Genomic DNA, 17,879 nt, shown 5'->3' with positions numbered 1-17,879 from the left:
AACTTCAGCCAAAAGAGTGTCGGGAATTGCAAGCTCTTTGTGTGAAACCACCATATCTGGTCTTTCACCCGGATAGGGTTTACCTCAGGATCAATCCGTCCTTTCTACCTAAGGTATCTTCAGAAGCGAACATCAATCAATCTATCAATCTTCCAGTGTTTTTCCCCAACTTTCATAACAAAGGAGAGTACAAGCTACATTCCTTAGACGTACACAGACAACTACGTTTTTATATCCATAGAACTGCTGATCATAGGCAATCCGATCAGTTGTTTATCTCCTTTGCCAAAAGTAATTTCGGAAAGTCAGTTTCTAAAGTTTCTCTCTCTCGATGGATCTCGAATTGTATTCTTTTAGCATATCAGAGCTTGGGAAGGCCTGCACCTCAAGGAGTCCATGCTCATTCTACTAGGGCCGTTGCTACATCTGCGGCCTTCCAAGCTAGAGTTCCACTGGATGACATTTGTTCCGCAGCCAATTGGGCTTCATCTCACACCTTTATCAGCCACTATAAATTAGATGTTGTCTCCCGAAGTAGGGCGTCCTTTGGCTCTGCAGTGCTCCGGAATATCCTTCCATGAAGGCCACCCAAGATTTAGGTAGCTGGGGACTCTGTCCCAAAGGTTGCTGACAAATGAAGTTCCTACTTCAGATTAAGAAGTTATGTACTCACCATAACGTTCCATCTGAGTAGGTATCTTCATTTGTCTGCAACCATCCCCCCCTCCTTCCCCCTGACCAAAATGATCGTTCTTGTGTTATTAGCATATGTTCCCATTGGGACACTTTTATCTGCTGTGCTATGGGGCAAACTTGATCTGAGGTCAGTTAGGGTAGGCAGGGGATTATGGGTAAGGGGAGGAGCTAGGAGCTCGGATCTATGCTATGATAGAAGTTGCCGGCTCGGATCCGAGATCGGATCCGTATCCCAAAGGTTGCAGACAAATGAAGATACCTACTCTGATAGAACGTTATGGTGAGTACATAACTTCTTATTACCCTCATTCCCTGCCTGCAACAGGAGTTTCAATGGTGGGCAAAGGCCTGTCACCACAACAAGGGGCAGCCATTCACTTTACCCACAGCCAGGCAGATATTAACAACAGATGCATCAGATTATGCCTGGGAGGCCCCACATGGCAGGAAGATGTACTCAGGGCACATGGTCTGCAAACCAAATGCATCTACATATCAACCAAAAAGAGATGCTAGCTGTTCAGAATGCCCTGACAGCCTTCAAGGATCTACTTCATCCGGGACAACTACTGATAGACGGACAATACTACAGTCATGTGGTACATAAACAAGGAGGGAGGCACTCATTCCTACCCCCTATGCAGACTAGCCATGCCTCTGTGGGACACAGCATTGACTTACCAAGTACATCTGCAAGCACAATTCCTGCCAGGAAAGATAAATACTCTGGCAGACGAACTAAGCAGAACTAAGCATGGATCCCCACGAGTGGAAATTGGATCCGCAAGTCTTAAGCATGATAACAAGGAATTGGGGATGCCCGGACATAGATCTATTTGCCTCCCCTCACAACTGCCAACTACAGAGATTCTGCACAAGGACTTATCAAAAGCAAGCATGGAAAGTGGATGTTCTTTCTTTCAGCTGGAAAAACTTAACAGTATATGCCTTTCCTCCACTGCCTCTCCTCCCCAAAGTACTCCTAAAAGTCAGACAAGAGAAGCCAAAAATTATACTGATAGCCCCAGACTGGCCCCGCCAGCACTGGTACCCAATCCTAAAGAACTTGTCTCAATACCCAGCCTGGACATTACCTCAAATTCCTCACTTACTGTCCCAACACAACAATCAGATCATGTACAGCCAACTCAAGACCTTAAATCTGGCAGCATGGCGGATAATGTAGTCATTCAAAACTCACTCTAAAGCAGTGATGGATGTTATTTTGGAGGCCAGGAGGCCTAGTACCAGAAAATCCTATGCTGAAAAATGGAAGAGATTCTGCGCTTGGAACCAGGCACAAGGGATTGACGCGCCTGTACCAAATATTCCTCAGATTTTGCAATATTTAACTGAGATGCTGGACAAAGGCCTATCCTTTTCATCAATTAAGATTCATGCCTTTGCCATTTCAGCTCATTACAATACAGAGCCACTTATTTTTTCTCATCCTGTATTAAGGCAGTACCTCAGAGGAGCCAAAAACTTAAGGCCTCAAAGGAGAATACCAGTACCTGCATGGGACCTCAATTATGTCTTGGAAAAACTCACCCTGTCTCCTTTTGAGCCAGCCGCTACAGCTGATATAAAATATCATGGAAAACAGCTCTGCTCCTAGCAATAACCTCTGCAAGATGAGTCTCAGAGCTACAGGCACTCATGGCTGTGGAACCTTTTATCATGTTCCATCCAGATAGGGTTTCTGAGGACAAACCCGACATTTATGCCTAAGGTAGTGTCCAGTGTGGCCCTTAACCAAACTATTCATTTGCCTACCTTTTACCCAAACCCACAGAATAAGGGTGAGTGACTTCTGCATTCTTTGGACATACACAGACAGCTGCGCTTCTACTTGGACAGAACCAAAGTTTTCAGAAAGACTGAACAATTAGTAGTGGCATATGCTGCAGGATCACAAGGAAAGGCTATCTCAAAGCAGACTATTTCAAAGTGGATAGGCCACTGCATTTGTTTCTGCTATTCACAACATGGCAAATCAGTGCCTAAGGGCATTAGGCCACTTCAGCAGCCTTCCTCAGAGGAGTACCAACCAAAGACATTTTAGAGGCTGAAACCTGGAGTTCAGTGCACACTTTTACAAAGCACCATCATTTACCACTCTATTCTAAATCCAGGGCAGGCTTTGCCACTGCATTTCTGCAGGGCCTCATAGCCGCTCCTAATCCTACTTAGCTCCAGCCTTCCAACCTTAGCTTTGGGATTCAACCCAATTGTAATGACTGCAACAGTGAAACACGATGAACATAGTACAGTTGTGTACTTACCATAAATGTAGATGTTCGAGTGTATTCACTGTTGCAGTCCAGGATGTTCATCGTGTTTCACGGCTGCAGTCATTACACTTGGGTTATCCTGCCGTCAGGCGACCCCGCAGTCGGCCAGAGTTCCAAAGTCTTGGTCCGGCGTCGGTTGCTGTCGCTTCTTCCCTGACGTCAGTGCGCCAGGGGTATATAAGATGCAGCCGATGCCATTTTCTTCAGTCTTTCTTGCCGCGCGGTGCCCGAAGTAGAAGCAGTTTGCAAGTGCCGGTCGGCCGAGTCCTGAAATTTTCGTTTTGGAGTTTCAGATCCGAAGTCTTCAACTAAACTAAGTACCCCGTTGAGGATCCTTTTTTTTTTCTCTAAACCGATGTCAGTAAAAGTTAATAACTGTATTTCTTGTGGAAAGCAAATACCTCAGATTTTCATTTGTACTGCATTCCTTGCTTAGGCCCAGACCACGACGTACCTCGCTGTCGGTTTTGTGCCGTATTCAAGCCTCGTACTATTCGTCAGCAGTTCATTTACGCTTCCAAATACTTTGTAACTCGGTTCAGTTATCCAGAAATGGCTTTAGTAAGCCACCGGACTACCGACTTTCCTAAAAAACACAAAGATAAAGACAGAGACAGACCGCATAGGTCCAAAGCTGCTGACGACGCTTCTCCTCAGCTAGTTGCCAATTCACTGGTACTCAGTGAGGCGCTTTCGCAGCCCCTGATACCTGCTATTTCAGATTTGCAGGCCTCTACTGAGACCCATTCGGAGTCCGGTATGCAGCGAGATGCTTCTTAGACTGTGACACCTGCGGATGTCTCTACCTTGGATGGGTCCGGAGCCTCTATGCAGGCACCGGCTTCTGAGGGTGTATTCAGGCCTACTGACTTGCATATTAAACCGACGCCCTCTTCTTCTTCAGGGCCTAAAACAAGATCCATGCCTAGAAAACAGACGCCCAGACCGCATGGTCAGGCCCCTATGCCTAAAAAACAAATGATAAGAATGGCTGAAGACCTTATTACTTTAATCAGGGGAAGCCACCCTTCCCCGTCTTAGGACTGATTTTCCTTCTGATCAGGATTCTGAAATTTCTGTTTTCGCTGATGACCAGGATTTGCCCTACCTATGAGGATTCTGATGCAGGGGAACTCCATTCCCTCTGCTTCCCCTCCAGAGGATTTCTCTTTTGGTGAAACCTTGCATACTCTTAGGGAGCATTTCCACTGGGAAAGCCAGGATTACTCTGACTCCAAAAAGAGGCTTAGGGAATTTTTACTCCTGCCTTAATACAGGCCTTTAGCTATCCCTCCTGTACTGGACATTGTAGATGATGCCTTCTCAGAATCTAGCGTGGCCCCTGACACTTTATCTCCTGCTCTCAGAAAACCTGATAGGAATTACAGGGTACCTGATTCTCACAAGTTCCTCTTTAAAAATCCTACTGCGGATCCTGAGACCATTTCACAGGGACCCAGGGACATTAAGGCTACTGCTGCCAACAATCCTACCCCCTTGGATAGTGATTCCAGGGTGCTGGATAGATGGGGTAAGAAGGTGTACACTTCTGCAACTTTGGCCATTAGGGCCTTAAACTGCCAGTTTCATATGTTAAAGTATCAGCAGCATATTATTGGATTGCTTAAACAGAAAATGATGTTGATTCCTGACTGTGCTGAAAATAAAGAATGACAGGATTTAATGCATTCTGCTGAAGAAGTTGAAAAACTTACTTTGCAGTGTGGTTTTGATTCATTAGAGGCATCTTGCAGGGCTGCTGTCACTGGATCTGTACTTGCTTGGCTTAAGGAGCAATCTTTGCCAGATTATGTTAAAGCTAAATTACTGGATGCTCCCTTAAACCAAGACTGCCTGTTTGGCAGCAAAACAGAAGAAGTACTTAAAAAGATGGAGGAAAAAGCTAAATCTATGCAAACTGTTAAAGATTTCCTGCAAGTACAGCCTCCCAGATTTAGTAGGCATTGGCCCTCTAAGTATTGGTCCTTTCCTGCCTCTTCCAGGCCTTCTCAATCCAAACCCAGAATCAGCAGAACACCCAGGCTTCAGTCCCAAGGTACTCACAGGCCTTAGCAGTGGGGGGCTCTCACTTCCAAAACAGGGAGTAATAGGAATCCCCCCTATGGTAAACTGTCTCAATGACTTAACTTTAAACCTTTCAAGCCCCGCTCAACTGATTGTTTCTTTAGGGGAAAGATTGCCTTGCATGCAAAAAAATTGGAAACTCATTACCCAGGACAAATGGGTTTTAAATATGGTTTCCCAAGGATACAGATTCCACTTCCACTCCTTACCAACCCCAAATGGTTAGCCAGACCTACCCCCGAAATCAGTGGGCGGAGGCTCAAAAGTAAGTTCTCTCTCTTAAGCATCAGGACTATTCAACCTGTCCAAGAAGAAGAATGGGGGCAAGGTTTCAACTCAAGACTTTTCCTGGTACCCAGAAAAGACAACTCCTGGCGTCCTATCCTGGACCCCTGGACCTGCCTACCCTAAAAATATTTTTGGTAATCCCAAAATTCAAGATGCTAACTCTTCATCAGCTGCTTCCCATGCTAGGCAAAGATGCCTGGTTGGCAACACTGGATTTAAAAGAAGCCTACCTGCACATCCCAATAAGGGAATCTTGCAGAAGATACCTATGCTTCAGAGCAGGCTACATGCACCACCAGTTCTCTGCACTGCCCTTTGGCTTATCTCCTGCACCCAAGGGCATTCACAAAGTGCCTAGCTCCAGTCATTGCATTTTGCAGGCAAAGAAATATTCAAATATACCTATACCTGGACGATTGTCTAATTTAGGCAGAAAGCCAGGACATATACTATTAAATCATCTGGCTTTGCAAAGAAATTGCTAACTTCTCTGGGGTACACCGTAAACGAAAAGAAATCACATCTTCTACCCTGCCAACAAATTGTATTCCTGGGCACAAGCTTGAATACAACTTCCCAGATGGGCCATTTGACAGCCTACTTCAAACTACTGGCAACAAAGACCCAGCTATTTGCAAGGAAAATACTGCAAGCCCTGGGATTCATGGCCTCTTGCATTCCACTAATTCCATGTGCAAGACTGCATATGAGGAAACTACAATGGTATCGAAAAAGCCTGTGGTGTGAACATTCATGATTCCTACCATACCATGTCTATAGATAGAGTTCCTTTGGTGGGCAGAGACCTTCCACCAAAACAAGTGGCTGCCATTCACTCTACTCCCTTCCTCCCAAACCCTAACAGATGCATCAGACTATGCTCACTTGGCAGGGCAGTGCATTCAGGGCAAATGGAACCCAAGATAAATGCACCTGCATATCAGTCAAAAAGAGATGTTAGCTGTACAGAATATGACAGCCTTCAAGGACCACATTCTTCCAGGACAATTATTGGTAAAGACGGACAACACCACTGTTATGTGGTACATAAACAAGCAGGGGGGAACCCACTCATACCCTCTCTGCAGACAAGCCATGGCTCTGCTGGACACAGCCTTGAACTACCAAGTGCACCTACAGGCTGAATTCTTGCCAGGAAAGCTAAATACACTGGCAGACGACCTAAGCAGAAATCTCATGGACCCACACGAGTGGAAGCTGAAACCAAAGATATTCAACATGTTGAGAAACAAATGGGGGGAGCCCAGAGATAGACCTGTTTGCTTCCCCTCAGAACTACCAGTTGGACAAATTCTGCACAAGAAACTCCACACAAACAAGTTTGGAAAGTGGATGCCATGTCCTTCAGCTGGAAAAACCTATCAGTTTATGCCTTTCCCCCTCTGCCTCTCCTCTCCAAGGTACTACTAAAGATTTAGCAGGACAAACCAAGGACAATACTGATTGCACCAGACTGGCTATGCCAATACTGGTACCCCCTTTTGCGCAGTGTGTCACTGCTGGCACCAGGGCACCTGCCTCAGACCCCTGCCCTGCTGTCCCAGCAGGAGGGCCAGATTCTGCACCCACAGCTTCAAACCCTGAACTTGGCAGCCTGGCTAATTACCTGATCTCTCTGGTACCATCCCTCAGTAAGCAAGTGATGGAAGTCATTCTGGAGGCAAGGAGGCCTAGTACTAGAAAATCCTATGCTGAAAAATGGAAAAGATACTGTTCTTGGTGCCAAACTCAGGGGGTGGGCACAGCAGAGCCCAATTTACCTCAGATTCTTCAATACTTAACTGAGATGCTTCACGAGGGCCTTTATTTTCCTCCATCAAAATTCATGCCTCTGCCATTTCAGCTCATTACAATACAGAACCACCCTCCTCTCTCATCCACTGCTGAAGCAATTCCTCAGAGGGGCCAAAAATGTAATACTACCCAGGAGAGCCCCTACTCCAGCCTGGGACCTTAACTTTGTATTGGAAAAGCTCACTCTACCTCCATTTGAGCCAGCTGCAAATGCAGAATTGAAATTCCTTTCTTGGAAAACAGCCTTCCTTCTAGCCATCACTTCAGTAAGAAGGGTTCCTGAATTACAGGCCCTCATGGCAGTGGAGCCTTTCATCATCTTTCATGCAGACAGGGTATCCCTCAGGACCAATCCCTCCTTCATGCCCAAGGTGGTATGCAGTGTGGCTCTTAATCAGTCCATTCAATTGCCAACCTTCTTTTCTAATCCACAGAACAAAGGGGAACGAATACTGCACTCCTTGGACATGCACAGACAACTTAGATTTTACTTGGACAGGGCTAAACCTCTCAGGAAATCTGAACAGCTGCTGGTTGCATTTGCTGCAGGGGCAGAGGGGAAGGCCATCTCAAAGCAAACCATTTCTAAGTGGATAGGCCATTGCATTCATTTCTGCTATAAGCACCATGGAAAACCTACCCCACAGGGGATAAGACCACATTCAACCAGGGCTGCATCTACCTCTGCAGCCTTTCTCAGAGGTGTCCCTACCAGGGACATCCTAGAAGCTGCTACCTGGAGTTCTGTACATACCTTCACCAAGCATTACCACTTGCCAATTTGTTCTAAATCCAGAACTGGCTTTGCCACTGCAGTCATGCAGGGCCTTATAGCTGGTCCTAATGCTATCTAATAACCTCCTCCCATCCTTAGCTTTGGGAATCTACCCAAATGTGATGACTGCAGCAGTGAAACACAAAGGCTATAGTACAGTTGTGTACACTTACCATAAATGTAGATGTTCGAGTGTATTCACTGTTGCACTGTATTCACTGGTTACCCTCCCTCCAACCCCTTGACTTCTATTGACTATACCTCTATTCTTGTTTACTATGCTTAAAGCCTTTTTGGTGTATTTGCTTTTTTGTTGAAGGTGTAACCTTGTATATAATTACTTCCCATTATGGGGGCAGCTGACATGTGGGCCAAGAAAAACTAATGTAATGGTGTCGGCTGCATGCTTTATACCCCTGACTACCTGATGTCATGGAAGATGAGACAGCAACCGACGCAGGACTCAAGACTTTGATAATCAGGCCGACTGAGGGCTACTGCAAGCAGATAACCCAAATGTGATGACTGCAACAATGAATACACTCGAATATCTACATTTATGGTAAGTGTACACAATTGTACTTTCTTATTACATAGACCAAGTCTATCAGGAAGTTCTTTTTCCAGGACAAAAATCTGAGTGCTCCCGTTTTTAAACAAACTCTAATTGTATTTCCAAGCCAATCTCTTTTTGTTACTCTTTCCATAGTAAGCCGGTTCTGGCTGCAGTTGAGACCCATTCCACTACATCTTTCTTCAAAGATTTATATTCCATAGTTTTTTGAAGCAGTTACTTGGTCTTCTGTTCAAATGACAACAAAACCTCACAAGATTGATGTTTTTTTTTGTAAGAATGGACCAAGGTTTGCTTGTTCAGTTTTGCTACACCTTGTGGATAGTAACCTTTTCAAGGGTCCTCCTCCTTATCTTCATAAGACAGGTTTGAGAACCCCCATAGGTTATTAATACTGCAACAGTGATCACAGAACAGTATTGTATATAACTGGTGACAATAAATGTCCAACTGATCACTGTTAATAGTATAACACCCACCCGCCTTTTTTATGTATTTTAAAGTTTGGCCAAGATGGGTTCTTTTTCAGTGGTTTGTCTGATTCAAGAAAGCCCTGAGGTAGTTTGTGTCTATATGTACTTTATGTACCAGTGCTTCTGTTGGGCTGAGATTCTACACTGGACATACAGCACTGGACATACAGCATTAGGTGAGAGTGCCCAGGAATTGGTATGCTGACAGGACATATGGCTGTCTTTAGCAGGCTTATTTTTACTGCAACAGTGATAAGTTGTACATCTACTGTTATGCTAAGTTCTTATACAACTGTATTTTATGCATAAACATCCTAAAATGTGGAGCTAAATTTGATAAATGTTGTAGAGCATCTGTGGGCTGTCTATGAAAGCCCAGACATGAGCGTTGGCAGCAGTACTCTTCTTAAAAAATAAATGTTAGCAGTCCACAGTTCTGAATCAGCAACTAGACTCAGCTTTGTGATAGTAAAAGTGATAACTGAGTTGGAAGGCATTGTCATAGAAGGATTTTCAGTCATTATCCTGAAATACTTACAGATGAGTAAATATGAGTTGCCAGGGGGAAAAGCAAGTATCTGACAACTGAGCCTCTCACGTCAGACCACTTCAACACAAGTGGAGGCCGTCATCAGAATATTAAAGGTAGCCTTTGCAAAACTGCTAAAACTTGTTACTCATTCGGTGATGTTAGTAATGTTCTTTGTGTTTTTATTTAGTTGAGAACCTGGCTGATCTTTTCTTATTGTGGAAGAGCAACTGGGTGCTTATGCAGTGAAGGCCAGTTCAAACAAATATAACAGTTTTAAGAAACGGACTTGAGTGTTTGAAGAAAAATACATTTTCTGATGCCACAATTAATGTGGTCTCCCTGTATGACTCTGACAATTTTGAGTTCAAGTTTAATGACCAGATCAGTGCCTCAGTAAGTCATCAAATTTAATCTATCTGCCAGACCCTTGAAATGAAAGAGGTCATGGAAAATGTCACTGAGATTGACAGTTTCATAAGCCTGAGGAATCGAAATCACTAATTTCTTAACCTTTCTTGCGGGAGGAGGATGGGGTTATGCTATGATTCACTTTCAGGCAGTTTTTGTGGCTAACCAGGGCAGATCTGGGTGACTGCATGAAGAAATAAAGTCCTTATGAGCAGCAGAGACAAGGATGCCACCTTCTTAGGTGATGACTTGTAAATTACCTAGAATTTCTCATTCTCCTCGTTTAATTATCAGACTTAAATATACTCAGACTGCAGGGAAAGAATCAGCTAAACTACAGTCTGTGTGAACTTACTGCGTTCAAAATTGGAAATTTTGTAATGGCATTTGGTCATAAAGGTATTCTTTCCTTGGCTCTGTGCACTAGGCCTGATGGAACTGTGAACTAAACAAAACGTGTTGCACCTATTAAAAAAATTAAATGTGAAAAAAAAAAAAAAAATATATATATATATATATATATATATATATATATATATATATATATATATATATATATATATACATATACATATATACACACACACACACACACACACACACACACACACACACACACACACACAGACACACGTATAAAATATATTTAGGTAAACAAAACATTTCCACATTGTGCCATATGGGAGACTCCTGTCTCCAGTCAGACATTGTATAAAGGAGCCTAAGCACTCTGGTCCATAATTCCATATATGGACAACTGTAGATTGGGTGATGTTATTCATTACAGTGGTGCAGCGGTAGCATTGTCACCTCACAGCAGGAGGTTCTCCGGTTCGATTCTCGGCTGGGGTGCATTCGGTGCGGAGTCTGCATGTCCTCCCTGCGTTCGTGTTGGTTTCCTCCGGGTGCTCCGGTTTCCTCCCACATTACAAAGACATGCATCTGGACCCCTTCTCCCCGGGCCTCCTCTGAAAATTGGCCTCGTTCCAAGTCTGACTTTCCTGGTTAACAAAATGCTAAATACAAAAAATAAAATAAAGAATTGCTTCCTCGAGGACTAAGACAATGTTAACACTGGGTAGTAGAACAACAGTTTCAAACTCTGACTAAATGTGAAAAAAGTAGTCTAATTCATTTTGGTAAACTAAACATTTCCATATCATACCATATAGGTCACACACTTCCAGTCAAGCATTGCTGTAAAGTATCTGGACACAGTTCATAATTCCTTTTTCTTTTGATCATCGTGTCTCCATGGTAGTTTGGAAATCATCTTAATTCCCTTTTACTCCTCTCTTTTCAAACCCATAACTGAATATAATGCCCCTTTTGTTGTGTATTTTGTGAAACACATCTCTCAGCTTGAGAGACCACAAAGATTCTTAGTTAAAAAGATCAGTGACATCAAGATACCCCCCCCGCCCAGTTATCCAGACTGGCTGATATCCCTCTCCCTGTCTCTTACAAGCACCTTTGTAGTGGTCTGTGTGTAGCCTTTTAAGGTAAGAAACATCCAAACCTCCTTGACTTCCTTTCCTTGACAGAACATATGGTTCACCAAATACACATTTAACTTGCCCACATTTTCATCAGCAAGTAAAACATGTTAACACGATAGATTCATATCCCAACGCATCCCCCACATCTGGAGCCAACTTCCAGTTACATTTCAAACATAGTGTGCTTACCACCTTCATGGTAAGCTAATTGGATTGTTAGCCTCAAATTCTTAACTAGTCTGTCTTGTGTTTCCCTTCTCAAGGATGATGGAAACTTTTGTATGCGATAATGATTTGTGTTGTAATAGTCTGCAGACTCAGACTTGGCTGCCTTGTAGTTATTTATGAATTTGATGTTTGTTGCTATACTTATTTCAGTAGGCATGGGTGCATCACAGTGACTCACCTTACTCTTGCTACACTGCCTTTCATAAGCAAGTAAGCATAGTAATTTAATTTATTGTCTTCAGCTGTTCAATGCTTTGATTTTGGTGTGTCTGCGTATTTCAGACTTATTTCACAGGTGCATTTTTGTATAATGCAGAACAATGTCAGCATGCATTCACGGACTGCTGATGAGTGTTTTTGATAAATATGGTAATAAGAGTCGTCTATGGTTCCCTATTGAAATGTCGGCACTGGAAGTGATGACAGGCCTGAAAAAAAAAGACCAGAAACACAGGAGAAGAGGGAATCTCAAAATTTGCTCTTCTCCTTTAAACTTCCTTTGTGAGGGGGGACACCCTAAAGATAGAACTACCCAGCACCAAACACTGGAAAACATGACAAACTGACTTTGGGTGGGGAGGGGAGGAAGCCTCCCCAAACTCCATGCTAATTATGTATACTAATCCTGAAATGACACTGCAGTGGAGAAAGAGTAAATTCACTTATCCCTGCTGTTCTACAATTTCATACAGTCTTTTCCTGTTTTTTCAATATGTCAACAGTTTGTAAGTCTGTCTTTATGGTGCTATTATTAGTGGTTCAGCATTTACAAATTACAAGTCAAGTTTAATGTCTATATATTACACACAAATATTTAACGCACGTGTGCCCGACTGCGTATATAAACACACGCACACATTTGTGTTTGTATTATTTTTCCATTATTAGTATTATGCAGGTTTGTTCTGATTACCTTTTTTTAAACAAATTTGGTACATATATTTGGTACATATAAGGACTGAATAGATTGATTTCAGCCATGACCTTCTGTAATATTTTCTAGTTTTTTTAATGATGAAAGAGTAAATACATCCTCTTTAGGGCTAACACTATGTTTGAGAAGATATTACTCTGTCCTCTAGTGACATGAAACTGATTTTTCGCAAAATTTGTATTCTAGGTCAGCAGCCTGGTCAAGATGGAGGACTGAAAGTGCAGCCATCTACAGTGACTCCAGTAACTGTAGCAGTAGGAAACATTGCAAATGCAACCATTAGTGCTGTTAGCCCAGACCAGATAACACAGTTGCAGCAGGCACAGCAGGCATCAGATCAGGAAGTGCAGCCTGGGAAGAGATTAAGAAGAGTTGCTTGTTCATGTCCTAATTGTCGAGAAGGAGAAGCAAGGCAAGTCTTTATTACTGTTGGTCTGCTAATAATTGGTTATGCTAATGCTTGACTGTTTCCACTGCATGAAGTCAAACATATGCTGTCAGTGTGAATTCCCAGTCTATTGTTTGGGTTTGAGTAGGTATTCTACTACAGTTAATCATTCTCAGTCATTTTTTTTTTGGTTCTGTAAGATGGTGCTTCTTTTCTGCATTTATTGTACTCCTCATATTTGTGTGTTATCCCTACCTTCTTCCATTTATTAGTCTAATTTTAAATTTTGGCTAAATACCATCAGATCTTAGATCTTATTTATTTTCATTCATTCCTCAACTGATGGGTCTGTGATACGACCTTGGATCTGGCTTGGCTGCTTTCTCTAGATTCTTGGATCAAATTCTCAAGCTCCTCCTTTTGTCCACAGTTCCCCAGTAAGCTGCCATACCCCAGGTCCCATTTGCCACCATATCGGTGAGATGTGATCCCCCTTTTCTCGAGCGTGTAGTTTTTTTCAGCCTTTAAGGGTTGTAAGTTTCCATTAGATTATTTTTTTACTGTTCTTTTCACCGGTCTTCCCTTACCCTCTACTTCTCGGGTTATGTCCGTCAGGTTGTCCTTTTTTCTTCCCCATTAGTTGCTTAGGTACTCTTCTGAATACCATTGTTGGTACTCTTGTCTTTCTTTTCTATCTTCCTTTTTTTCCTACCCTTTAAAGGGTATTCCTTTGTACCACTGTTGGTAATTTTTCTACTGTCCTTAACAAAAAAAAAAAAAAAAAGATATTTAGATATATAGCATCTTTTCTCCTTTTTTCTCTCTTTATATGTTTGAGTCATGTCAAATAAGCCAACTGGTTTTAAAAATGCACTTCCTGTGGGCGTAAGATTCCCAATTCTAATGTCCACAGGGAGTAAGTTTACTGCTTGGGTGTGGCCCATTTAGACACAGAGTGCACTATCTGTGCAGGTTTTTAACCCTAGAGCTCTTCGTGTCCGAAGGAATAAATTGGTGTTGAAGAGCTTTCTTCCTTCTACTTCCTCTTGTGTAGCTGCTGGGGCTTAGCCTCCCTCTAGAAGTCTTAAAAAGGGAAGCCTGAATAGTCTCCAAAGGATAAGGAACCCAGGAAGATGTCTCTAGACCATTCACCAACTTCGGCTCCAATCACTGAGCCTCGTTCAAAAATTTCAAAAAAGTCTGATTCAACTCCCTTGAATCCTACCTCCTCGAAGCCTAAGGATCTGGTCACCCCAATAATTGCAGGAGCCAGTCTCTCCTCAACTCCCTTCACCCTTTCTCCAGGAAATTCTGAGGAAACACTCCAGGCCACCGTCTTCCTTCATGAACTTGTCTGAAGCAGGGGTGGATAAGAAGATGAGGAAGTTCTCAGAGCTCAGATCCAGATGGGGTAATCCCATTTCTATCTCCTGTTAGACCTGTGAGCCTGCCCTCCACTGATCTCAATTTAATATCTCCTTCTCTGATAAGTCCTGCGGTTTCAGAGCCCTTGGATCAGAGATCCTTGAGTGTCCTCATTGGATCCCGAAGATGAGTCATTCTTCCCCCTTTGAGATAGTGGAGAGGGCCTTCTCCCTGCCTAGAGAGAGGACATTCTTGCCCCCTTTGGATCATATCTTTTTTTTTTCACCATCAGGTGAGAGTTCTGAGCCTCTCACTTCTATCCCACTGGGACAGCCAACCTGATCAAGCCTCCAGTTAATCCCTCAGGAGTCCCCTATCACGTCTGATACCACACTAGACCATCCCACTGATAAGTTCTCTAGGAAGAGAACGTGCAAAAGGAAACAGATTCTCCTCAGGAATCTCTCACTGAGGGCACTGACTTTGATGAATGGGAAGTGTCCCCTACATCTCTCCCTGAGTATGTCTCCTTGGAGAAAGTTTGTAACTTGTAAAGCAAAAAGGTGGATGGTCTTCTGCCCCCCCCCCCTTCTCGGGAGGAGTCTGTGTCCCCAAAAACCTACAGGTGTGGACCAGCTACCTTGGGTGACCACCCCTCCCCCAGCTAATGAGCTGATAGACCTTGTCTCATGCGGTGCATGGAAGAAGCTGCATGCCATGGAGTCTATCCCCAAGCACCCTGATAGAATTTTAGCCCCTCCAAAGGACAGAGCACACTGGAGCAAGGAGAGCCCTGTAGATACCATAGTTGTGGCAGCAGCCACTAAGAAAGAACTCGCAGAGCTCCTCTGTCCATCCCCTAACAAGAAGTCTAGGGTTTGGGCAGATTTGGAAAGCGTGTTTACTCCTTAACAACCTTTGCCCTGCAGTCATCGATTATTTGGCACACTTTACAAGGTTACAAAGAGATTTGACAAAACAACTCTCAAATCTCTTTCCCGGTCCATGTCTGTGGAGGACCAGAACAAGATTTCTTCATAACTGGTCACCCTTCAGTCCATTTCTAATGCATCCATGAGGCTGATATCCCACTCTATAGAGGGTACCTCACGGGCGGTGGGTTCCAGCTTTAACTATAAGGAGACATCCCTGGATGCGCCTGTGTGATTTTGCAGAATTCTTCAAGTCTTAGTTTATCAGTCCTTTTTTTGATGGATCATCTTTGGCCCAAAGGTGAAGGAAATGCTCCAGAAGTGACCAGAATGGAAAGTTCTTGTCTGCTGTTGGGGATCTGTTTTTCTACTCCTTTAGTGATCCTTTCACAGAATCGGTGAGGAGGTCGAAAGATATGGTTTTGCAAGTTCCAAGGTTGTTTCCAAGACTGGAGAGGAGGTGGGCAGAGGGGGGACCTCTAATGGAAGATTTCACCCTCGTTGCAGAGGTGTCCCACAGGAAGTACAGTTGTGTAAAATCTTACCATAACAGTAGATGTCCTTGCCTTCACTGCTGCTGCATTCACTCCCTCTTTCCATCCACCTAGTTTTTTACCTTCCTGGATGTACACATTACCCCTTGGGCTCCTTGGACTGGTATTCTTCCTGGGGCAATCCATTCTGTTTTTAAGTCTGAACATCACCTTTATGCCCTACATTATGCAGGTGTGTATGGTTATGTTCAGAATGCCTTTTAAATTCAGAAGTCTTTGGAAGACTAGCCAGACATCTGGCTTACGCTGCAGAGAATCCTATATAGTTAAGAATACTGCAGCAGTGAATGTAGGGACATCTAGGTTTCAGGGATGTCCTCTCAGATGAACACTTCTGACAGGATGTTCTTAGTGTTTAACTGTTGCAGTCATCCCATTTGGGTTATCTGCTTGCAGTAGCCCTCAGTCGGCCTGATTAACAAAGTCTTGGGTCCTGTGTCGGTTGCTGTCTCTTCTTCCGTGACGTCAGGTAGTCAGGGGTATAAAACATGCAGCCGACGCCAGTACATCAGTCTTTCTTGCCGTGCGGTGCCCGAAGCAGAAGCAGTTCGCAAGTGCTGGTCGGCCGCCTCCTGAAATTTTCGTTTTCGAGTTTCAGAACCAAAGTCTTCAACTAAAGCCAAGTACCCCGTTGGGAAAACTTTTTCTTGCTCTAAACCAATGTCAGTAAAAGTAAATAATTGCATTTCTTGTGGAAATACCTCATAAAGATTTTCATTCGTACTGTATTCCTTGCCTAGGCCCTGACTCGCTGTCAGTTTTGTGTCTTATTCAATCAGTGAACTATCCGTCGTTGGTATATTTTTGCTTCTAAATATTTTGGTGCTGGGTTTAATTATCCAGATACATCTTAGCTAAGCCATCCTACTACTGACATTCCAAAAAAACGCAAATATAAAGACAGAAACAGGCCACCTAGGTCCAAAGCTGCCGACAATGCTTCTCCTAAGCCAGTCGCCAGTTCGCCAGTACTCAGGTGCTTTCGCAGCCCCTGATACCCGCTACTTCAGATTCGCAGGCCTCTACTGAGACCCATTCGGAGTCCAGTATGCTGCGAGATGCTTCAACTATGGAACCTGCAGATGTCTCTACCTTGGATGGGTCCGGAGCAGCTGTGCAGGCATCGGCTTTTGAGGGTGCATTCAGGCCTACTGGCTTGCATATCAAACAGACGCCATCTTCTTCTTCAAGGCCTAAACCTTGAACCATGCCTAGAAAACCGACGCCCAGACTGCATGGTCAGGCTTCTAGGCCTAAAAAACAAATGATAAGAATGGCTGAAGACCTTATTACTTTACTAGGACTGAGTTTGCTTATGATACTTCTGACCAGGATTCTGAAATTTCTGATGTTCTTCGTGTTTCACTGTTGCAGTCATTACATTTGGGTTATCCTGCTGGTTGGTTGCCCTCAGTCGGCCTGAATTCCAAAGTCTTGGGTCCTGCATTGGTTGCTGTCGCCTTTTCCCTGATGTCAGGTCGTCAGGGGTATAAAAGATGCAGCCGACGCCATTTTATCCAGTCTTTCTTGCCGCGCGGTGCCCAAAGCAGAAGCAGTTCGCAAGTGCCGGTCGGCCGACTCCTGAGATTTTCGTGTTAGAGTTTCCAATCCGAAGTCTTCATTAAAAGCTAAGAACCCCGTTGGGGAAACTTTTTTCTTACTCCAGACCTATGTCGGAAAAAGTTAATAGTTGTATTTCTTGTGGGAAGCAAATACCTCATAAGGACTTTCATTCTTACTGTATTCCTTGCCTAGGCCCTGACCACGATGTTGCTAGTTGTCGGTTTTGTGCTAAATTTAACCAATGCACTATTAAGCGTCGGTACGATTTTGCATTAAGCTGTTTTGGGAGAAGATTTAATTATACAATGTCGTCGGATAGCCATCCGACTACCGGAGTTCACAAAAAACAAAAAGAAAAAGACGGGCAACCGAGGTCCAAAACCGACGTCGAAGCTTCTCCTAAGCAAGTCACCGGATTGCCGGTCCTCAGTGAGGTGCTTTCGCAGTCCCTGACACCCGCTACTTTAGAGTCGCAG

The 17,879-nt window shown here is 43.7% G+C and overlaps 1 protein-coding gene across 2 annotated transcripts in view; it reads left to right on the top strand.

Moving 5' to 3' along the window:
* Nucleotides 1-17,879, top strand: part of SP4 (Sp4 transcription factor) — a 628,400-nt gene that overhangs the window by 102,536 nt on the left and 507,985 nt on the right. For both annotated transcript variants that reach the window (XM_044064702.1, XM_044064700.1), the window contains exon 4: nt 12,788-13,013. In XM_044064702.1, the coding sequence (XP_043920637.1) occupies nt 12,788-13,013 (226 nt within the window). The remainder of the gene's footprint in view (nt 1-12,787; nt 13,014-17,879) is intronic.

This window comes from Protopterus annectens, chromosome 3.part0 (assembly GCF_019279795.1).
Source record: "Protopterus annectens isolate FY-2018-M chromosome 3.part0, PAN1.0, whole genome shotgun sequence".
In the NCBI taxonomy this organism is placed as follows: domain Eukaryota; kingdom Metazoa; phylum Chordata; order Ceratodontiformes; family Protopteridae; genus Protopterus; species Protopterus annectens.
Note: the sequence above shows the minus strand (reverse complement) of the source record. Positions and strands in the feature narration are given on the sequence as shown.